This window comes from Pseudochaenichthys georgianus, chromosome 10 (assembly GCF_902827115.2).
Source record: "Pseudochaenichthys georgianus chromosome 10, fPseGeo1.2, whole genome shotgun sequence".
NCBI lineage: Eukaryota > Metazoa > Chordata > Actinopteri > Perciformes > Channichthyidae > Pseudochaenichthys > Pseudochaenichthys georgianus.
The window spans coordinates 21,448,846-21,473,194 of NC_047512.1; the positions used below are offsets into that span (position 1 = coordinate 21,448,846).

Sequence of the window (24,349 nt, forward strand, 5' to 3'; positions counted from 1 at the left end):
CCTCTCCCTCCGGTCCACATTAATACAAATGATCCCAATACGTATGATTGTATGAACTAAAGATCTTAAAATCAATACAGATGTATTTATTATGAACGTTAGTCCTTAACATCTATCACTGTGTACATCACCATTCAAACATCTTTTAAAAGTTGAACAAACCCCACACAGCTCAGTAAAGACTGAAATGTTGACTTTATTTGATAATTTCAGTGAAAACTAACTTTCATATTTCTCTTTTTGATTATAATACTGATGAACGTTCAAAACAAAGCACTTTGGCAACTTACCACCGACCTATGTTTTAAAATGCTTAATAAGCACCGTAACTTTCATGATATCATTTCTCGGTCATAATCGGTTGTTTCCGTGAACGGCCGACTGTTGAGTGACGGCAAATGCTGCGGCTGCAAGGCATTGTGGGGCAGCATTTTCGCTTCTCCTGTCGGTTAGGGAGGTCCAGTGGTTCCTAAGCTAAAGGAGGTTATAAAGGAAGTTTGAAACCTCCTTTCCTATCATTCTCATCATTCTAGAGAATTCGAACGGCACTTATCATGGCTGCCACTGAGGGACTTCCGGGTCATTTCACTCCTTTAGGAAGGTTCCTAAGCTAAATGGACTATTCGACTTCAGCCCGGGAATTAGGAGACCCTAACATCCAGGAAGGACGTACGAGGATTGGCTGTGACGAGCAGAGGCGGGCAACGCAGGACACCATCAGCAAGGAGGTGGATTATCGCCGGCGGCTCGAGTAAGGGGAAGTGACCTGGAGCAACAGAGGGGTGTAATTGCGATTCACCCCTCCTTCAACTAAGTACCCTTTTGGATCAGCCTTTTAACCCTAACTTTTAAATGACTTTTTAACACTTTTAATTGGAGCAACTTTGCTTTCAGCCCATATTTATAAACGTTTAGCACAAAAAAACACTGGACCCTGGACAATTGAGTGTACACAAACCTTTTGCATTTCTGTATCCCTTTCTAAGTAAATGCTCATTTTGTTTGATAATTGAGACAAAATAGAACCCTAGAGAACTGTGTATGAACTCACACAAGAAAGAAACAAGTTTTGAAATATTTGATTTTTCCCATAATTACTTTGTGGCTGTGAAAAATACTTGTATGACACGATACGAAGCAACCTTTGAAAAAAGCAAAACAAACATAACATTTAACATGGTACCATATTGTTTACAATTGTGTTGTTTAGGTCTTACCTCTGTAGATGTCCCCCTCCGGTCAGGGAGCACCAGTGTGTTGGCATGGCTGCCCGGGACTATAGTAGATCCTATACTCATTCTGGGTCCAACTAACATGTAGCGCTTGTCTCCAGATCTGTACTGGATGCTGTGACACAGTGTCCCATCATAGTTAGTCTCTTGTAGATATTTAGAAGTATAGTCTGTGGACTTAGAGCACTGCATTGCAATCAGCACGATGATGCTGATGAGAAAAGTGTTGAGACTGAGCCCAAAGTTATCATCAGGTAAAAAGTCACGTTATTATCCTCATCATCCTTTGATGCACTTTTAACATCAGCAGCAGCAAAGCCTCTCTGGGCTCCACAAGTTAAACAACCACAGTAGCTGTTGCTGACAGGGACACGTGCCATTGTCTTTCACCAGGATGAGCAGTTTATGCTCAGCCTCGTCTGTCTCTGTGAAGGAGCGAAGTGTTCTGATCTGTCCTGTATAGCGGTCCAAACCAAAGAGACTGTGGGCAGTAACTTCCTGCAGTGAGAACAGTAACCAGCCGTTCTAATCCTATATCAGCGTCATAGGCTCTGACTTTAGTCACCAAGTGTCCTGCGTTCACATTGCGGGGAATCTCCTCCACACCTTCAGCAGAACCGTTAGAGCTGACCGGATACAGGATGACTGGAGCGTTGTCGTTCTGATCCAGAATGAACACGTGCACTGTGACGTTGCTGCTTAGCGACGGAGTTCCAGAATCTGTGGCGACAACTTGGAACTGGAACGTTTTCAGAGTCTCAAAGTCAAAGCTTTTTAGCGCTGAAATATCTCCAGTTTCAGAATTGATATTTAGGAAAGACATTATGTCATTTGACTGCCTTGTCTCACTATACTATACGAAATAGCTGAATTGTCATTCAAGTCATTGTCTGTTGCACTTACAGAGAATATAGCATTTCCGGCAATGTTATTTTCTACCAGATAAAAACTCTAAAGGCGTTTCATTGAAAAGAGGACGATTGTCGTTTACATCTGATTATCTGAATGTTGAGAGTTTTAAATGTAGATAAGGGAGGTTCACCACAATCAGTGGCTTTTATTGTTATTTCATAATGTGACACCTGCTCTCGATCCAAAAATCCCTTAGTGGACAAACCGAGTAAGTGTTTTCCTTATAGGAGGGCTTTAATTCAAACGGAACGTCTGAGGTTATGCTTGATATTATTTTTCCATTCACACCGGAGTCTTTATCCGTTACGCTGATAAGGGAAATAATTGTTCCCGGTTTTGAATCTTCAGACACTGTATCTGCGAGTGGATGTGACTTCTATTTCCGGTGTATTATCGTTGACGTCTAATATCTTTATAACGACTCTACACTCACCTGTCAGTGGAGGTGTTCTTTATCTGACGCCTCAAACATCCAGTTTATAAACATCGTTTTCTTCATAATCAACATTTCCCCTAACTGTAATATCTCCAGTTAATTTGTCCAATTCAAACATATCATAGATTTTTCGTTTTAAGATTTTTCCTAGGCTATATTCAATATCACTATTTGTGCCTTCGTCTGGATCCGTTGCATTCATTTTAAATATTGAGGTACCGAGTGCAACATTTTCGTGTATTGAAATGTGGTAAATCTCCTGACTAAACATCGGACGATTATCATTGATATCCAGCACAATAATAGAAACATTAAGTGTGCCTGATTTTGGAGGTTTACCTCCATCAACTGCAGTAACCAGCAGCGTGTGTTTGTTCTTTTGTTCTCTGTCCAATGATTTCTTCAACACTAAAAATGGTATTTTATCCTCCTCGCTTTGACGGATATCAACTTCAAAATGTTCATTTGACGTTAAAGTGTATGTACGAATAGAGTTAACTCCAGCATCGGGGTCGCGTGCCGATTGCAGCTGAAATCGCTTTCCTGGTAATGTGTGCTCAGCTATTTCAAATATCTGTTCCCTTTCAGGAAAACTAGGAGAGTGGTCATTTACATCGGTAATTTCTACAATTACGTAGTGTATTTCCAAAGGAGATTCAACGAGGATTTTGAGCTCCATAAGGCAGGCACCGCCTCCCTGACACAGCTCCTCTCTGTCAATGTGCTTGTTGACGTACAGAGCCCCATTATCCTGGTTTACTTCAAAAATAGCGTCCTTACTTCCAGACACAACGCGGAACCGTCGAGCAATCAAAGAGGGGGATTTCAACACCAAGATCCTTGGCACATTTCCAACAACTGTGCCTTCTCTTACCTCCTCTGGAATAGAGTAGCGTATCTGAGCCAAAGCCTGATTTCCGAACAGCAGGGGTAAAGCCAAATAAAAAGCAAACCAGGAGCAGTCCTTTGTCCGAGGTTTTGTATCGTTCCCCATCATTATCCAACAACACATTCACCAACAGGAGCCGGTTACTTTGAAAAACGGTTATGTAAATCCATCTCGCTGAATAACGCGATTTGCAAGAGGCGACGTGTGACTCTAACGACTGGTTTGCTTGATTCAGTCAGAAACAAAAGCCGTCGAAGGGGAGGTTCAAAGTCGTGTCTGGTATCCCGATGTAATAGTGACACCCAGAGGCAACTATTCAATATAAACGTTGCTATATGTTTAGGTAGAAAAACGTTTCCCGAAAAAGCTGATATAAATAACCGTACATTAAGGAACAATACCAACATCATTTCATTTAATTAAAGAAATTGATTAGTTGCACTTTTGTAGAGCCATATTAATTCAGACTGTTACATTGTCATAGAGTTTTAGGAATAATAAAATCAATACTTTTCAATACGTTGTTGTAACATTGCAAATTAGTTTGATCACGAGTGTCAGCCCCATGGGAAGCAACCACGAGTATTTACACAACCATTCCACTAAAATAACACTCTGTAACAAAACAACTAAGTCCATGAATACTTAATCCTGAACTCTATAGTTTATCACACTTTCAATCAATTGTTTGTCAGTACTTTCAGGTCCAAATTTGAAAGATATTTTCTCAAATATTTCTAAATAAATATATTTGTGGGACTTTCTTGGTAAATAGCAGGAACATGGTATCTTCAGCACCATGGACAGCGGTAATAATCAGGGAAATGGTTGTCATTATAATGTGACGGGGTCAGTTTTAATGGGATCTGATATGTTTTTATATTAAGTATTGCTGTGTTTTAATTGTGTGAGTTCGGAGCAACATGTTTTCAATTTCCCACTGCCCCTGAACTAAGCAGAGCACCATGGAACCGCAGCAGCAATGAGCGCATTGCGCAACCCGTAGAGGCTTCTCAATACTCAAATTTCCCCTCCTCGACTCCCCTCCTCGACTCCCCTCCTCGATACTTAGACCCGCCCACAGGAGATGCGAGCGGAGGACCGAGGAGGGGAACCGAGGAGAGAGGAGGGGAAGCAGCAGACGTTTAAAGAAATGAGAACTCCTCTGAGCGGTCATATTAAAGCGACGTCCGTTCATTATTACGTGGCAACAGCTGCATCAGCTGTCGAGTGTTTTGTCATATTTTATAATCTCTGCTGGATCAGCTGAACATTGTTCCCCCACATATTTACTTTGAATTCATTGAGAGTGCGGTATAATGAGACAATACCAGGCTACAGATGCGGACACACACACAGACACAAATATATCAACACATCCTCACTCCCAGGTCGGCCTATGTTGACGTTATGTCAAGTCCCCTGCCGGCTTTTTCCAACGCAAGGGGGGGGGCCTTAGCGTCCATTTTCAACGCAAGGGGGGGGGCCTTAGCGTCCATTTTCAACGCAAGGGGGGGGCCCTTAGCTTCCATTTTCAGCTTTCCGGGATGTCCATGTGCTTCTATGGACGCTCATGGAAGCACGGCATTTGTTTGTGTCAACTGCAAGAGTGTGCTCCGAGGGTTACCGAGCCTCGAACAGCACTTGAAATGGGATGGAACCACGGCAGACTGTTCAAAACTGGATTTGAACGGGTCCACCGCGTCCCCCTCCCCCACCCCGTCCCCAGAACTACACATGCTGGCTATTCTGTTTCGCAACATGTTCTCTATGGCACGTCTCTACTGGGAGTTGTAGTTTTAAAAGACGTTTTCGTATTCCCATAATAAGAAGTTGCCAGTATTAAACTGTGTACATCCCTGGAGGTTTAGGGGACAGGAAACACTCACATTTAAAACATATAATTAATAAATGGGTGAAAATTGCTGGTGCCCATAATGGGCAGTATTAATATATATACCCACACGCCAGCTAAGGTCAGAAGAGCTTTATTTAACAGCTGGACTTATGTTTGTGACCCCTCCTGTTGTTAATTGATAACATTACATTACATTACATTAATTGATAAGCCTGAAACATGCACTTGTCAAGGTTCATAGGCACATTTTGCAAATATGGCAGTAGCCATCGATCAGCTTAAGATAAGATATACTTTATTGATCCCAAGTTGGAACATTTGCGTTACATCAGCATGTGTAACAGTTAAATCTGCAGTGGTGTTTATTTGAAAATCATTTAGTATAATCACACAAATTCTGTGTTTTATATTTAACAATTCTGTGTTCTTTATTTATTGATTGTTCAATACCTGACAAGGCCGGAGATGAAATATCTGCATACATCTTATAAGAGCATAATACATTATGTATAATATCAGTTAAAAATAAGTGCTTCAACATAGTTCACATTGCTGGAGGTATGCACACATATTGATAGATGTCTTGTAATGCACTATTGAGGAACCTGCGACCCAAGTTTTTCATTCAGTGCAGAACTACACCACAGTTGTGTAGGCCTATATGATACGTCAATAAACCTTAGAAAATCTTGAAATCTTGAACGGGATGTGCAAAATAGTCATTATATACAGTCTTTAATTAACTATTAGTAGAGAATAACGAGTAATGAATATACTTTATAGGGATCCTATTAATATCTAATAATAAAATAATGAAATTCAATAACATGCTTTAACCACCAGGTGTCTCTTTATATCAGCTGTGCACCTTTATGGTGTAAATACAGCCTATCTACCAATTGGATCAAATATAAAAGTGAGCCGAATTAGTGTTGATACGGCAAAGAGACGTATTGTGTGAAAAGAAATGTAAGATGTTGTTTAATGGCTGATATATTTATGATCCACGTCACGTTTTCAGTTCCTCATGTTTGTCTTCTCATCAGGGCTCTATAAATACAGAACTACGGCAGATATGTAATATTTAATGCAGCCGAACCATGTATTACAATGCCGTTATGTGATGACTTTCAAAGAGAAAAGCAAGCACACTCGGAATAAGGTATTATTTTATTTTCTTTAAACGTTTTCGGTCTGTTTCCGGTATTTGTTAATGACGATGTGCTGTGAGATGTGAGACTGGAATTGCACAGGGGGAAATAACGTATCTTTAGATGCGGATTTTGTTAACTAATATGTTTGCGCTGTGGACCAACACTATACATTGACGGGGAAGGGGGTAGCAATAAAGATAACACCATTAAACAGTTACACAACATAACAGAAATAATATCGATAGCAGCGTCCCTAGCAACCACCTTGGTAACAATGAAAACGTTGGACGCAATTTCCTGAAGTAATCTTCGTAATAACTAGCAAACTAAAGATCATGGACATCCACTGCACACATAATCTGAAATAACAACTCATATTTCTCGCATCAAATGACATCAAAACGCATTTTAATGGCCAAACTAACTTTAAAATAGGCATTTTACACCCAAGAGGCTTCTCAATACTCAAATTTCCCCTCCTCGACTCCCCTCCTCGACTCCCCTCCTCGAGACTTAGACCCGCCCACAGGAGATGCGAGCGGAGGACCGAGGAGGGGAACCGAGGAGAGAGGAGGGGAAGCAGCAGACGTTTAAAGAAATGAGAACTCCTCTCCTCTGAGCGGTCATATTAAAGCGACGTCCGTTCATTATGACGTGGCAACAGCTGCATCAGCTGTCGAGTGTTTTGTCATATTTTATAATCTCTGTTAGATCAGCTGAACATTGTTCCCCCACATATTTTATTTGAATTCATTGAGAGTGCGGTATAATGAGACAATAACAGGCTACAGATGCGGACACACACACACAAATATATTTATATAAATATATACAATTTAAAGTATGAGAGCACTCTCATAATAACGTAACACAGTCAGAGACTGGATATACCCCCCCCCCCCCTCTCTCTCTGGTCGCTGAAATGGGGAATTGAAATTACGGGCCAAAAGTTGTATTTGCAAGTATTAAAAGTAAGGACATCAAACCAACTGAGACCCGTCTGTCCGCGGCATCTGCGCACTGTACAACACACACCTACACACTGTACAACACACACACCTACACACTGTACAACACACGCACCTACACACTGTACAACACACGCACCTACACACTGTACAACACACGCACCTACACACTGTACAACACACTGTACAACACACGCACCTACACACTGTACAAACACACGCACCTACACACTGTACAACACACTGTACAACACACGCACCTACACACTGTACAACACACACCTACACACTGTACAACACACACCTACACACTGTACAACACACACCTACATACTGTACCACACACACCTACAGCTGCTAAAGCATAATCAGGCTACAGCCGTTGTGTATTTTATTATGTGAAGCACTAAATGGTTTTAGAAAAATATGGACTCTTTGTAGATATCTACTAAACTAAAGCAAATAAAGAGAGTAGGCCTGTTATACTGAGTGATATATATTTTACACACTGCTCTGCTTTCTGCAGGACCTCACAGCTGTTCTCACTGTAAACATCGCGTTGCGATGAGAGCAGGTTCTCAAATAATATCCAGGGGATGCATGCAGAGCTGTCATTGGCTGAGATAAGTCCGGCCGTGCGTCACGCCTCCACCGTTCCCGGAAATGCATCCGCGGAGGAGCCGTGGAGGAACCATCAGTGTATCCTCGGTTATAGCTCCTCCAGAGAGCCTCCTCGATGCTCGATCCTCGGTCCTCGGTGTGCATTTAGAGAAATGAGACGTCCTTCAAAATGGCGCGCTGAAATTCATTTCCGGGTCACTACCGGAGGACCGAGGAGTCGAGGAGTCGAGGAGGGGAAATTTGAGTATTGAGAAGCCTCTCCAGAATAAAACGAAGTTCGGCCATGTTTTCTTTTTCTGCAGGGAGAAATGATAGCTGGGGATTCTGGGTAGTGTAGTGTGCCATCATTTACTCCGAAAAAAGATTTGTTTCTCCGAATCGAAGGGGAAAAATACAAAAGCATTGCACACAATTTAAACCAATCAATGTTGTGTAATTAACAAGGATAATCTGGTGTTTTTTAGTCGATGAGTAGTGCAGATATCACTGTAAAATCAATCGTCAGTAAGGGGAATATTTACTTCCGGGTGTACAATTCTCCGCTATCCAATGAGAATGGACGCTCACATTGCCTTTAAGGGCAGTCGACACAAATGAATGCGGTGCTTCCATGAGCGTCCATAGAAGCACATGGACATCCCGGAAAGCTGAAAATGGACGCTAAGGCCCCCCCCCCTTGCGTTGAAAATGGACGCTAAGGCCCCCCCCCTTGCGTTGAAAATGGACGCTAAGGCCCCCCCCCTTGCGTTGGAAAAAGCCGGCAGGGGACTTGACATAACGTCAACATAGGCCGACCTGGGAGTGAGGATGTGTTGAATATATTTATATAAATATATGCAATTTAAAGTATGAGAGCACTCTCATAAGAACGTAACACAATCAGAGACTGGATATATCCCCCCCCCTCTCTCTCGTCGCTGAAATGGGGAATTGAAATTAGGGGTCAAAAGTTGTATTTGCAAGTATTAAAAGTAAGCAGAGGACACCAAACCAACTGAGACCCGTCTGTCCGCCGCATCTACGCACTGTACAACACACACCTACACACTGTACCACACACACACACACCTACAGCTCCTAACGCATAATCAGGCTACAGCCGTTGTGTATTTTATTATGTGAAGCACTAAATGGTTTTAGAAAAATATCGACTCTTTGTTTGTAGATATCTACTAAACTAAAGCAAATAAAGAGAGTAGGCCTGTTATACTGAGTGATATATATTTTACACACTGCTCTGCTTTCTGCACCTCACAGCTGTTCTCACTGTAAACATCGCGTTGCGATGAGAGCAGGTTCTAAAATAATATCCAGGGGATGCATGCAGAGCTGTCATTGGCTGAGATAAATCCGGCCGTGCGTCACGCCTCCACCGTTCCCGGAAATGCATCCGCGGAGGAGCCGTGGAGGAACCATCAGTGTATCCTCGGTTATAGCTCCTCCAGAGAGCCTCCTCGACGCTCGATCCTCGGTCCTCGGTGTGCATTTAGAGAAATGAGACGTCCTTCAAAATGGTGCGCTGAAATTCATTTCCGGGTCACTACCGGAGGACCGAGGAGTCGAGGAGTCGAGGAGGGGAAATTTGAGTATTGAGAAGCCTCTCGTGTGTACACAGAGCAGGCAGGAAGCAACGAGCAAGGCCCTTTCTCATTTCTCGAACTCCCCTCCTCGACTCCCCTCCTCGACTCCTATCCTCGATACTTAGTCCCGCCCACAGGAGATGCGAGCGGAGGAGCCGAGGAGGGGAACCGAGGAGAGAGGAGGGGAAGCAGCAGGCGGTTAGAGAAATGAGAACTCCTCCCCTCTGAGCGGTCATTTTAAAGAGACGTCCATTAATGATGACAGGAGGCACAGCAGCCCTCTGTCTGATGGACAGATGTGTTCATGACGACTTATATATTTACTTTGATTCATTCACAGTGCGGTATAATGAGACAATAACAGGCTACAGATGCGGACACACACACACATATATATGTATATATTTATATAAATATATACAATTTCAGAATTAAACAGAGCACTCTCATAATAACGTAACACTAGAGACTGGATATATCCCCCCCCCCCCTCGGTCGCTACAATGAGGGAAATAAATTACGGGCCAAAAGTTTTATTTACAAGTATTAAAAGTAAGCAGAGGACACCAAACCAACTGACACCTGTCTGTCTGCTGCATCGACGCACACACTGTACCACACACACCTACACCACACACACGCACATACAGCTCCTAAAACAGGCTACAGCCGTGGTGTATTTTATTGTGAAGCACTAAATGGTTTTAGAAAAATATCGACTCTTTGTTTGTAGATATCTACTAAACTAAAGCAAATAAAGAGAGTAGTGTAGGCCTGTTCTACTGAGTGATATATATTATACACACTGCTCTGCTTTCTGCACGGACCTCACAGCTGTTCTCACTGCTTTCAGTTAATAAAATAATATCCAGGGGATGCATGCAGAGCTGTCATTGGCTGAGATAAGTCCGGCCGTGCGTCACGAGTCTTTGAAACATCTCTGTTGCCGGAAATGCATCCATGAAGGAGCCGTGGAGGACCGTGGAGGACCCATCAGTGTATCCTCGGTTATAGCTCCTCCAGAGAGCCTCCTCGACGCTCGATCCTCGGTCCTCGAAGTGCATTTAGAGAAATGAGATGTCCTTCAACATGGCTTGCTGAAATTCATTTCCGGGTCACTACCGGAGGACCGAGGAATCGAGGAGTCGAGGAGGGGGATTTGATGAAATGAGAAAGGGCCCAAGGCCGCTCACATCCAGGAAGGACGTACGCGGATTGGCTGTGACGAGCAGAGGCGGGCAACGCAGGACACCATCAGCAAGGAGGTGGATTATCGCCGGCGGCTCGAGTAAGGGGAAGTGACCTGGAGCAACAGAGGGGTGTAATTGCGATTCACCCCTCCTTCAACTAAGTACCCTTTTGGATCAGCCTTTTAACCCTAACTTTTAAATGACTTTTTAACACTTTTAATTGGAGCAACTTTGCTTTCAGCCCCTATTTATAAACGTTTAGCACAAAAAAACACTGGACCCTGGACAATTGAGTGTACACAAACTTTTTGCATTTATGTATCCCTTTCTAAGTAAATGCTCATTTTGTTTGATAATTGAGACAAAATAGAACCCTAGAGAACTGTGTATGAACTCACACAAGAAAGAAAGAACTTTTGAAATATTTGATTTTGCCGATAATTACTTTGTGGCTGTGAAAAATACTTGTATGACACGATACGAAGCAACCTTTGAAAAAAGCAAAACAAACATAACATTTAACATGGTACCATATTGTTTACAATTGTGTTGTTTAGGTCTTACCTCTGTGGATGTCCCCCTCCGGTCAGGGAGCACCAGTGTGTTGGCATGGCTGCCCGGGACTATAGTAGATCCTATACTCATTCTGGGTCCAACTAACATGTAGCGCTTGTCTCCAGATCTGTACTGGATGCTGTGACACAGTGTCCCATCATAGTTAGTCTCTTGTAGATATTTAGAAGTACAGTCTGTGGACTTAGAGCACTGCATTGCAATCAGCACGATGATGCTGATGAGAAAAAGTGTTGAGACTGAGCCCAAAGTTATCATCAGGTAAAAAGTCACGTTATTATCCTCATCATCCTTTGATGCACTTTTAACATCAGCAGCAGCAAAAGCCTCTCTGGGCTCCACAAGTTTAACAACCACAGTAGCTGTTGCTGACAGGGACACGTTGCCATTGTCTTTCACCAGGATGAGCAGTTTATGCTCAGCCTCGTCTGTCTCTGTGAATGAGCGAAGTGTTCTGATCTGTCCTGTATAGCGGTCCAAACCAAAGAGACTGTGGGCAGTAACTTCCTGCAGTGAGAACAGTAACCAGCCGTTATATCCTATATCAGCGTCATAGGCTCTGACTTTAGTCACCAAGTGTCCTGCGTTCACATTGCGGGGAATCTCCTCCATACCTTCAGCAGAACCGTTAGAGCTGACCGGATACAGGATGACTGGAGCGTTGTCGTTCTGATCCAGAATGAACACGTGCACTGTGACGTTGCTGCTTAGTGACGGAGCTCCAGAATCTGTGGCGACAACTTGGAACTGGAACGTTTTCAGAGTCTCAAAGTCAAAGCTTTTTAGCGCTGAAATATCTCCAGTTTCAGAATTGATATTTAGGAAAGACATTATGTCATTTTGACTGCCTTGTCTCACTATACTATACGAAATAGCTGAATTGTCATTCAAGTCATTGTCTGTTGCACTTACAGAGAATATAGCATTTCCGGCAATGTTATTTTCTACCAGATAAAACTCTAAAGGCGTTTCATTGAAAAGAGGACGATTGTCGTTTACATCTGATATCTGAATGTTGAGAGTTTTAAATGTAGATAAGGGAGGTTCACCACAATCAGTGGCTTTTATTGTTATTTCATAATGTGACACCTGCTCTCGATCCAATAATCCCTTAGTGACAACCGAGTAAGTGTTTTCCTTATAGGAGGGCTTTAATTCAAACGGAACGTCTGAGGTTATGCTTGATATTATTTTTCCATTCACACCGGAGTCTTTATCCGTTACACTGATAAGGGAAATAATTGTTCCCGGTTTTGAATCTTCAGACACTGTATCTGCGAGTGATGTGACTTCTATTTCCGGTGTATTATCGTTGACGTCTAATATCTTTATAACGACTCTACACTCACCTGTCAGTGGAGGTGTTCCTTTATCTGACGCCTCAACATCAAGTTTATAAACATTATTTTCTTCATAGTCAACATTTCCCCTAACTGTAATATCTCCAGTTAATTTGTCCAATTCAAACATATCATAGATTTTTCGTTTTAAGATTTTTCCTAGGCTATATTCAATATCACTATTTGTGCCTTCGTCTGGATCCGTTGCATTCATTTTAAATATTGAAGTACCGAGTGCAACATTTTCGGGTATTGAAATGTGGTAAATCTCCTGACTAAACATCGGTCGATTATCATTACTATCCAGCACAATAATAGAAACATTAAGTGTGCCTGATTTTGGAGGTTTACCTCCATCAACTGCAGTAACCAGCAGCGTGTGTTTGTTCTTTTGTTCTCTGTCCAATGATTTCTTCAGCACTAAAAATGGTATTTTATCCTCATCGCTTTGGCGGATATCTACTTCGAAATGTTCATTTGACGTTAAAGTGTATGTACGAATAGAGTTAACTCCAGCATCGGGGTCGCGAGCAGTATGCAGTTGAAATCGCTTTCCTGGTAATGTGTGCTCAGCTATTTCAAATATCTGTTCCCTTTCAGGAAAACTAGGAGAGTGATCATTTACATCGGTAATTTCTACAATTACGTAGTGTATTTCCAAAGGAGATTCAACGAGGATTTTGAGCTCCATAAGGCAGGCACCGCCTCCCTGACACAGCTCCTCTCTGTCAATGTGCTTGTTGACGTACAGAGCCCCATTATCCTGGTTTACTTCAAAAATAGCGTCCTTACTTCCAGACACAACGCGGAACCGTCGAGCAATCAAAGAGGGGATTTCAACACCAAGATCCTTGGCCACATTTCCAACAACTGTGCCTTCTCTTACCTCCTCTGGAATAGAGTAGCGTATCTGAGCCAAAGCCTGATTTCCGAACAGCAGGGGTAAAGCCAAATAAAAAGCAAACCAGGAGCAGTCCTTTGTCCGAGGTTTTGTATCGTTCCCCATCATTATCCAACAACACATTCACCAACAGGAGCCGGTTACTTTGAAAAACGGTTATGTAAATCCATCCCGCTGAATAACGCGTATTCTGCAAAACTCAGAGCTTGATTCTAACGACTGGTTTGCTTGATTACAATGCTCTCAAACCTCTATTCAGTAAGAGACAAAAGCCTTGGAAGGGGAGGGTCAAAGTCGTGTCTGGTTTCTCGATGTAATACTGACACCCAGGGGCAATTCATAAAAACAAACTTTACATGTTCTTTAAAACATTTGAAGAGATGCTGTTATATGCCTTGCAGATAACAATATGCCAGCCTTTTACTGATTATTTAAACAATATATATTTTATTAACCATTGTTGTACTTGTTGACATGTTCATGAGATTCAGCTCCATGTATACCATTTACAAGGAGCCCCAGCATTTCCTTCTTATAACAAAAGTACTTCCATCCAAAACTGGTTCCACGCATATTGCATATTAAGCTCAAAGGTAACACTGCAGCATTGCCGTGCTTTCCATCCAAATTCCATCCCGGTAGTTGTGGTAATGTTACTAATCTGAGACCCACATTTATGAAACACACATCTTGCTTTTCCCACAATCCCATTTGAACTTTTTGGCGAGAACAAGAACATTATGATTTAGGTACCATGGACAATGGTAATAATCGAGAAAAGACTGTCTATTTTATATTTCAAATTGATTAATGTCAGGTATGCGGTTCAAAAGGCTTATGAGACATGGTAGGAAACAGACTTTGAGCAAAGCATGAACATATATTTGTACATGACAACATACTGCGTAAATATTGTTTAATGAATGTCTTACCTCTGTGGATGTCCCCCTCCTGTCAGGGAGCATCAGTGTGTTGGCATGGCTGCCCGGGACTATAGTAGATCCTATACTCATTCTGGGTCCAACTAACATGTAGCGCTTGTCTCCAGATCTGTACTGGATGCTGTGACACAGTGTCCCATCATAGTTAGTCTCTTGTAGATATTTAGAAGTATAGTCTGTGGACTTAGAGCACTGCATTGCAATCAGCACGATGATGCTGATGAGAAAAAGTGTTGAGACTGAGCCCAAAGTTATCATCAGGTAAAAAGTCACGTTATTATCCTCATCATCCTTTGATGCACTTTTAACATCAGCAGCAGCAAAAGCCTCTCTGGGCTCCACAAGTTTAACAACCACAGTAGCTGTTGCTGACAGGGACACGTTGCCATTGTCTTTCACCAGGATGAGCAGTTTATGCTCAGCCTCGTCTGTCTCTGTGAATGAGCGAAGTGTTCTGATCTGTCCTGTATAGCGGTCCAAACCAAAGAGACTGTGGGCAGTAACTTCCTGCAGTGAGAACAGTAACCAGCCGTTATATCCTATATCAGCGTCATAGGCTCTGACTTTAGTCACCAAGTGTCCTGCGTTCACATTGCGGGGAATCTCCTCCACACCTTCAGCAGAACCGTTAGAGCTGACCGGATACAGGATGACTGGAGCGTTGTCGTTCTGATCCAGAATGAACACGTGCACTGTGACGTTGCTGCTTAGCGACGGAGCTCCAGAATCTGTGGCGACAACTTGGAACTGGAACGTTTTCAGAGTCTCAAAGTCAAAGCTTTTTAGCGCTGATATATCTCCAGTTTCAGAGTTGATATTTAGGAAAGACATGTACATTTGACTCCCTTCTCCCACCATATTATATGAAATAGCTGCATTTTCATTCAAATCGTTGTCGGTTGCGCTTACAGAGAAAATAGAGTTTCCGGCAATGTTATTTTCGAAAAGGTAAAACTGTAATGGGTTTTGAGAGAAATGTGGTCTGTTGTCGTTTACATCTGATATCTGAATGTTGAGAGTTTTAAATGTAGATAAGGGAGGTTCACCACAATCAGTGGCTTTTATTGTTATTTCATAATGTGACACCTGCTCTCGATCCAAAAATCCCTTAGTGACAACTGAATAAATGTTTTCCTTATAGGAGGGCTTTAATTCAAACGGAACGTCTGAGGTTATGCTTGGAATTATTTTGCCATTCACACCGGAGTCTTTATCCTTGACCCTGATAAGAGAAATCATTGAGCCAGGTTTCAAATTTTCAGACACTGTATCTGAGAGTGATGTGACTTCTATTTCTGGTGGATTATCATTGACATCTATTATCTTTATAACGACTCTACACTCACCTGTCAGTGGAGGTGCGCCTCTATCTGATGCCTCAACATCCAGTTTATAAACATCGTTTTCTTCATAATTGACTTCTCCTTTTACTTTAATCGCTCCAGTTAATTTGTCTAATTCAAAAATATCATGTACTTTTTTCTTCAGAGTTTTTCCGAGGCTATATTCTATTTCCCCGTTAATGCCCTCATCTGGATCCGTTGCATTCAGTCTAAATATTAAAGTACCGACGGGAATATTTTCGGGTATTGAAATGTGGTAAATCTCCTGACTAAACATCGGTCGATTATCATTACTATCCAGCACAATAATAGAAACATTAAGTGTGCCTGATTTTGGAGGTTTACCTCCATCAACTGCAGTAACCAGCAGCGTGTGTTTGTTCTTTTTTTCTCTGTCCAACGATTTCTTCAGCACGAGAAATGGTATTTTATCCTCATCGCTTTGGCGGATGTCTACTTCAAAATGTTCATTTGACGTTAAAGTGTATGTACGAATAGAATTTACTCCAGCATCGGGGTCACGAGCAGTGTGCAGTTGAAATCGCTTTCCTGGTAATGTTTGTTCAGCTATTTCAAATATCTGTTCCCTTTCAGGAAAACTAGGAGAGTGATCATTTACATCAGTAATTTCTACAACTACGTAGTGTATTTCCAAAGGGTTTTCCACAATGACTTTTAGCTCCATTAGGCAGGCACCGATTCCCTGACAAAGCAGCTCTCTGTCAATTTTCTTATGAGTATGCAGTGCCCCATTGTTCTGGTTTACCTCAAATAACGCGTCCTCGGATTCAGAAACAACACGGAACCGTCGGTCAATCAAAGAGGGGATATCAAGACCAAGATCCTTTGCAACATATCCAACAATAGTCCCATCTTTCATCTCCTCGGGGATCGAGTATCGTACTTCTGCCAAAGCCTGTATTCCAACAAACAACAGTGGAGCTAAATGAAAAGCAAACCAGAAGCAGGCCTTTCTTCGAACTTGCATTTCGATCCCCATTGTTTTCCAAAAAGACATACAAAAACACCCGTTTCCGCTATTGCTGTCTATAACCAAGCCAATGTGGTTTTCATATTTACTAATAGCAGATCACAGTTTCGTCAGAGGACGCGCTCATTCAATGCCTTCTCTGCTTCGTTTCAAGGGGCAAACAAAAGATTAATGTGGGGAGTGGCGACGTTTCTTTGGGTTTTCCAATGTAATACTGACACCCAGAGGTAACTGAGAAATCACAAAGCGAGTCATAGGCTACAAATAAGAAAGGCATATATAATGTTAGGAATGTGCACAGACATTTGGAGGGGCTATTGCTCTAAACTGGAAAAAGGGCCTCCCCCCCAACAAAAAAAAACATAAGGCCTTTTGAAAATTCGAACTTGTTTTTAATGTAAAAGAAACCAAACGATTATTACATTAACTAATTTGAACAGTAATTCACATCATATTCTCACAATAAAATAAGCCAAGGCGACCGCGTTCGGTGACTTGATTTTTCAAATGAAAACCGGGGAAATGTTTTATTTTGCAGTCCATATCTCAATAAAATATCTAATGTTAGTAACTAGGCCTATTAAATAAACAATGGGGACAATTCTGTTTTAATCTAGATTGACCACTTTAACTGCTGTGCAGACATACTGATAAAATAGGGGTTCTAACTAATTACCTGTGGTATCTTACCTTTTGTTATTATTACATGTTATTGCATTTATCCAGCAGGGGGAAAACTTACTCTTTGTACTAAAAGAGCCTTTTGTATTATATGTTCCCATGAGGAAGTCTCGGGAAGTCCGGGGAAGCATGTAACAAAAGTAAAACAGCTAAACCTCTCCGATGTTGAGGATTGTGGAAATACAATTATTGGTAACACTTTAAGGTATACACAAAATGTGCTTAATTACTGCGGAACTACTCATTAGCTATCTAGTCGTTCCTGAGTAACTAAGGTACACAAAATGTGCTTAGTTACTGAGGAACGACTATAGTTAATGGTTAGTTAATGAGTAGTTCCTCAGTAACTGCGATTGAAGAACTGATGGTTAGTTACTGGTAAACAGTCTGGGGGGGTACTGTATTAATGAATCATTCGTTAATGGTTAGTTAATGAGGAGTTCCTGAGTGAACTCATGAATAGTTACTGGTAAACAGACTGGGGGGGTATGTATTAATGAATAATTCGTTAATGAGTTCCATGGAGACTTTGATTGAAGCAATGGTCCGCTGCAGCAGGGCACTTTTAAACCTGCCATCTTCGGCTGGCTTGGGTCCCACCCTGGATCAACTGGTGGAGGTGGATCCGACTCACGTTTTACTGCTTAAGTCATCCTTATTTACCTTACCATTACTTAGGCTGTTTGGGTACAGTAAACTCAAGGAACGCAAACAAAAACAGTAGTTACCCATTACCTAATGATTACCTTACCGTTACTAAAACAGTATTTACCCATTACCTAATGCTTACCTTACCATTCCTTAAGCAGTGTGTCCCCTCAAGTAAAGTAATGCATCAAAAACAGTAGTTACCCATTAAATAATTATTACCTTACCATTATTTAAGCAGTTTAACAAACAAACAAACCCTGTGCACTCAAGTTTACATTTTTATTTAAACAACAATCCAAAGGACACTAATAAGGAAAACGAGGTTGCTTTCAGAACTTGTGAAAGTGGCGTATATCATGCAGCAATCTGCCTAAGGGACCATCTTTGTGTTTATTTGCCAGCCAATGTGTCCACTCGATCAAAGCAAGATGACTCTTCAGAGTCTTCACTGTGCGGTTCCCCCGCAGTCTCCAGACCTGGGACTTGTACGTTGACCAAGCCCGCTCAACGTTTTGGGTGTGGGCTCCTGTGTCTGGGTTCACAAATCCCCCGCTGTGGTTCACAGAGAAATGGACAAAGCTACTTTCTGCGATTGCAGTGGTGTATGCCCTTCACATGTCCGTTATCACCGTCGTCCCTTGGCGAACGTATTTTGTGACCAGAGGAATTAAGTGGTGCCGTGATCTTTGTTTCACCAGCCTCAGGATATAGGTCTTCTCCTTGTTCCTCTGATGCCCAGCATTCCAAAGACCCATTTTCTCCTCCTCCACGTAGGACCGAATCTTCCCCTACCATACTGTAATAAAGCAGTGAAAAAGGACAACACAATTATATAAAAATAAACATCAGGAATTGAAAAACAAAGTCAAATGTGTTTGTTATTTGCATTCTTTTACAATTTAAAAATATTCATTTCCTTTCTCAAAAAATAAGAGAAAAAAAATGAAAATGTAGTGGTACAAACAGAAAAGGCTTCTTCATTTTATTAAAGGTGACCTATCATGCAAAATGCACTTTTGTACGTCTTTTATACATGAATATGTGTCCCCGGTGTTCCAGGGAACTCACCAAGTGTCAGAAAACACAACCCTCTCTCTTTTCCTCCATACCCAAATCTCTTAAAAAGGGGCTGCAACGGATCTGATACAGACTGATCCAGATTTGAACACTTCTGTGATGTCACAGAAGTGGCGCTACGGCTATTGGGCCAACTCCACCAATCAGGAAGAGACAGCCACGGACATTGCCGTTCGAAAGCGCTGGAGACGCTATAGTACATATGCCAGGCCTGTAGATGGTGCTGTTCTCACAGAATCAGCCCATGAAAAGACAGTGTTAAATTGAGCGAACTGATGAGGAATGGCTAAAATGCATGATCTGTTTGGTATTTTGAAAAATAAAAAAGTATAAATATGCCTTATATAGGTATGGTCCTACACTATATTATTCAAATATAGCATGATAGGTCCACTTTAAGTTAAAGTTTGCTTATTTTGCTGCAAGAGACATGAAAAGGTAAGATATATATTAGAATTAGATGATATATAAATAGATTATGCACTTTTAAAATGTTAGTAATAAAAAGTAAGAATAAGGATTTATTTCCTTAATGATCTGATTGGGTGAGATACTTCTTAGCTTCTAAATTCTTTTTTCTGTTATTTGACTGTGTATACACTGTGGAGCTGGCTCTCTCTAATGTATACTGTCTTGGAAGCCTAAGCACGCCAGGCATAAGGGTGTATATGACAATTATAAAATTACATTACTTTGCTCATTCGTTAATCTCTGACCTTAAAAGATATGTTGTTATTTCACCTTGAAAAACAAAGGTCTTAGTTTTAGTGAGGCCAAAGGCTAAGGCTCTGTAGTTTATACACACCTTCCTTTTGTGGTAGAAGTTGCTTTCGTCCAGCATGACAAATTAGTTTGGTCCTCCAAGTCTCTGCTTTCCCCTCCTTTCTCTCCTCTTGATTGCACTCTTGCAGACCTTCCTCAACTTCAGGCTAATTTTTGACAGCGTGCGACTGCTTCCTGCCACGCCATCCTGCAGCATGTCAATTTGCCTTAGCTGCAGTCCCTGGGAAAATCTGTTAAAGATCAATATAGAATTACTAAATATGAACAAAAGCATATGAAGACGAACGCATTCAGCACCAGTGGCAAATGTATAATTATATAATTCACATTACACATTTGTTATTTCTCAAGATGAAACAGAATATTTTAATGTTGCTAATTAATTTTATCTATCGAGTTTCCCTGTAGCAGAGCATCTACGCATGTATTTTTAAGCTATTAGAATAATCACACATTGAAACATTCTGAACCCATTTTTTTTTTCCAATGTAGGGATGGAATATATATAATATTTCTTGCAAAAAAACAAAACAATCTCAAGTAAATCATTTAGATTTATAATAATTTGGTGTCTGGATAAGTCTGAATACTCCCTCCCCCCACCCCAACTGAACTGTTGAATCTGATAAGCAGCTATATCCTTCTTACTGCATATAAATAGCCGCTTTCACACCAAGTACTTTTCCGTACTTAGTGCCCAGTACTTAGTACCCCCATGGAACTAAGTACAGTTCGCGTTCACACCATAGGTTCACACCGGAAAAAGTTCCCTGAGGGGAAATTAAGCAAATGAAGCCGCTGACGTCACTTCTTCTTCTTCTGCTTTGGGTTGGCTAGGCTGCCTGCCAAACGTAAACATTCAGCCACGTGACTTGCAAACTCTCGCGAGAGTTTTACACAAGACGGATCCGCCGTGAAGTTGTTTGCTGTCTGCCAGTAAACCCAGAGCCATATAATAGAAGAGTTACAACATCTCCGTTCACTCTGTGACTACCCGATCCGTCACCCTGCCCGATCGGTTCTGCGCATGTGCGAGAGGGTCCGCCATGTTGGACAACTCCGGACGGCAACACCAGATGGACACTTGACACAGTGGCTTTTAGCAAAGCTCAAAAAGAAAAACCGAGAGGGATGAGTTATTGTTGTTACAACGTGACTTCACTATTATTTAACAACTCTTTTTATTGGGTTCTTTTATTTGGGGTTAAGTACATTGTCAGAATAAGTGAGGAATGAATTTAACTTCTGTTAGACAGCCATATGCCATACATTTTTGCATACATTCACAGTAAATATGTATTCAGTATGATAGCTGTCTAACAGAAGTTAAATCTATTTCTCACTTATTCTGACAATGTACTTAACCCCAAATAAAAGAACCCAATAAAAAGAGTTGTTAAATAATAGTGAAGTCACGTTGTAACAACAATAACTCATCCCTCTCGGTTTTTCTTTTTGAGCTTTGCTAAAAGCCACTGTGTCAAGTGTCCATCTGGTGTTGCCGTCCGGACTTCCGGACCATCTCGCACATGCGCAGAACCGATCGGGTAGGGTGACGGATCGGGTAGTGACACACTCCAATGGACCAGTTTTTTACAGCAATGGCGGATCGTGGAGCCTCTCAACAGTTCCCCGGAAGTTAGCTAACTTCCGGGGAACTATTGAGAGGATCTGCGGCTAGCAGCGCACTAGAGTTGTAGCATAATAGACCCTTCGTGATGGACTTTTAAAGGTAAGAAGACGTTTAAAGATTTATATTGCGGATATTATCAGAACATCTGAATCAAATTAACTACACATGTGTATTAAAGGATGTTAGTGGATTAACCCTTAAATCAGTATATTTTATTTTTTACGTTTACAGATAACAGATTAGGCTAGGATCCCAGATAAAGTTAGCAACACAAGTTAACCACAACAGCCTATTAATTTGTTCTCTTACTGTTATTTCTTCCAACGTTGTGGAATTAGAGAAAAGGGGCTTCTTAACGTGCTTTTATCCGGGGTGGAGGGAGTTACATATTAGTTAAATATAACATTGGGGCGTGTGATTGTAGTGGGTGGAGGTGGTGAAATGAGGATATTCATCTTGGAGTTCAAGCTAGTATAATATAGTTCACGTTACACAATAATAAGGAAGAGAGCTATTTTTGTGATACATCGCTATCGATATGGATTTAGAGTGGATATTTGAGACTTCCAAACAGTAAACAAAAACATTGTTTATGAGTGAGTGTTTTTAGCAGAGCCATATTGTCCTTGTGATTCTGATGATTATTACCTGTCTGTATAATGTTGCAGCTCAGCTGATTTTGGATTGATGGCAAAGGGACTTAAGTGAGAGTGAAAACACAAGGTAAGTTTCAAATAGGCAATTTCCCATCCTACAGGTTGCTAGATGTATCTAACCCTTTCTCCTGTCTCCCTCTTTCAGCACAAGAACCCCAGGGGGATTGAATGGAGCCTGAAGACCTGCAATGAGACCCTCACCCTGAGCCTGAGTCTCAACTCCCAGAGTTCTGCAAGCCTCTCCCTGTTCCTTATTTTGATTAAACAGACATTAAGCTTCCCAATGGTGTGGTCTTCGTTTTGTGAAAAATATGATTATACATATGTTGCTGTTGTTGTCTTTTGTGATAGTTAAATTGCTCCTGCTGACTTGAGCCAGCCATTCTTTCCTCCTCTCTGTGTCAGTGGGGAAACTTTACATTCATACTCCTTTCTCTGAGCGCTTGGAGCATCCCCCAGCAGCACAGCAAACCATGGGGGAGACTATATGCCAGGACAACACGGAGGAAAAGGCACAGACAAACTGCATGATATGCTATTCAATGTTTATAGAATACCATTTATTTACTGTCAGTTGACAATCATTGATAGGCACCTGTCGGTCTCCTGTCCTTTCTGAAAGTCATAAAGATTACATTAATCATTTAGATTACTTATGTCCTCAATTACCAGGGGATTACTGAAACCACCATGAATTAAAGAAATGAATCTAATCTGAATTTTGAAGCCTTCCTTCCCTCCCTCTAAATATATCAAACATTAGGAAGTGATGCTACTGACTACCATTCAAGTTTAAGAAGATAATATTTGTTTTAAACAATTCAAAGCAATAAACAACAGCAACAGGCTCTTTAACCAAGGCAACGTTAGCCTAACATGTATATGTTAACAGGTAAGATAGCTGTTCACACTATGTATATTTTCTGCTATTTTATTGCTATTTGAGATGTTTACATTTTCGATTGTTTAATTCTAGTCGTTTAACTGTCTTATGTACAATGCCTTGTCTTTTGCTTCTGCAAAGCAAACACATTTTTCCAAACATGTAAACTAGTTGTTTACACTAATCCTAATATTATCACTTAATATTAGCAAATTCTATTTTATTTTTTAAAACATATTGATGTAAATACATACACATATCGATTTGTTGTATACATTTTGCAAATCAAAACCTTTATTCACTAATAATTACCAAACATCGTAGTTCTATCTCCTGTTATCGATGCATTCACATTGCCCGCCATGAACTTCCGGGGAACGATCCTCGTCTACATGAACCACGTGACGATAACCGTTTTTGGACTTCCGTTGTCGTAACTCTTCTATCCATAGGCATATGCTTCTATCTAGGCCTATATGGCGCTGAGTAAACCCAAAGCAGAAGAAGAAGAAGTGACGTCAGCGGCTTCATGCTTCATTTGCCTCCCTCAGGGATTATTCCGGTGTGAACGCGATTCACTAGTTCACTTCCAACTAGGAAAAGTACTTGGTGTGAAAGCACCGCTTGCCCCGCTACACCTCCAAGCAGCCTGCGTTGTGAATTGCCAAATAACTAGCGCTTAGTCCGCTAGCTCAATGCTAACATATAATGGATAACGTCATTGACGCGCTAACTGAAATTAGCATTTAGATATCGGTGATGTTAAACAACAGTCAACATGCTTAAAAAAAAACGTAATACTTACAGGCATTCATTTCCTGATAAAGGACTTATCTTTGTAACATTACATATCAGTAAACAGAGGAAGTCATCGTTAAAACCCGTGCTAAAAATATACTTACCACTGCAGTCCGTCGACGTTTGAGTGTTTCTCCAGTTTCATCCTCTTTTTGCAGAGTTTGCATTTCATTTTTCCTTGAAGCAACTCCCTTTTCATTAGCCATTCAATAAATGTTTTCTTTTTTTTTTTAAAAGTCTGTCTTCCGTCAATAACAC

At 41.2% G+C, this 24,349-nt stretch overlaps 2 protein-coding genes and 1 long non-coding RNA gene across 3 annotated transcripts; 1 reads left to right on the forward strand and 2 right to left on the reverse strand.

The window, feature by feature from the left end:
- Positions 1-1,535: 1,535 nt before the first annotated feature.
- On the reverse strand, positions 1,536-13,833 carry LOC117453416 (protocadherin alpha-8-like). The gene is made up of 3 exons (XM_071204495.1): positions 11,405-13,833; positions 1,816-1,971; positions 1,536-1,730 (listed from the first exon to the last, which is right to left on the reverse strand). Exons 1-3 carry the CDS (start codon positions 13,775-13,777, stop codon positions 1,536-1,538), a joined length of 2,724 nt encoding a protein of 907 aa, XP_071060596.1. The 5' UTR covers positions 13,778-13,833.
- Positions 13,834-13,866: 33 nt separating this feature from the next.
- On the reverse strand, positions 13,867-16,926 carry LOC117453417 (protocadherin alpha-3-like). Its single transcript, XM_071204496.1, has 2 exons — positions 14,587-16,926; positions 13,867-13,905 (listed from the first exon to the last, which is right to left on the reverse strand). The coding sequence occupies exons 1-2, from the start codon at positions 16,924-16,926 to the stop codon at positions 13,867-13,869; spliced, it is 2,379 nt and encodes a 792-aa protein (XP_071060597.1).
- Positions 16,927-21,772: 4,846 nt separating this feature from the next.
- LOC139434694 (uncharacterized) lies at positions 21,773-22,690 on the forward strand. The gene is made up of 3 exons (XR_011644013.1): positions 21,773-21,853; positions 22,423-22,477; positions 22,556-22,690. It is a non-coding gene; the product is annotated as an uncharacterized lncRNA (long non-coding RNA).
- The last annotated feature ends 1,659 nt before the right edge of the window (positions 22,691-24,349 follow it).

Bases quoted from the DNA above. Each gene is read 5' to 3' on its own strand.
- LOC117453416 (XM_071204495.1), bottom strand. From the start codon at position 13,777: ATGTGTTGTTGGATAATGATGGGGAACGATACAAAACCTCGGACAAAG. The intron at 1,972-11,404 runs GTAAGACCTAAA...AAAACGTTCCAG, and splicing joins GGAGGGGGACATCCACAGAG to TTCCAAGTTGTCGCCACAGA. The intron at 1,731-1,815 runs GTGAACGCAGGA...TTCTCACTGCAG, and splicing joins TGGAGGAGATTCCCCGCAAT to GAAGTTACTGCCCACAGTCT.
- LOC117453417 (XM_071204496.1), bottom strand. From the start codon at position 16,926: ATGCAAGTTCGAAGAAAGGCCTGCTTCTGGTTTGCTTTTCATTTAGCT. The intron at 13,906-14,586 runs GTAAGACATTCA...CTTACTGAATAG, and splicing joins GGAGGGGGACATCCACAGAG to AGGTTTGAGAGCATTGTAAT.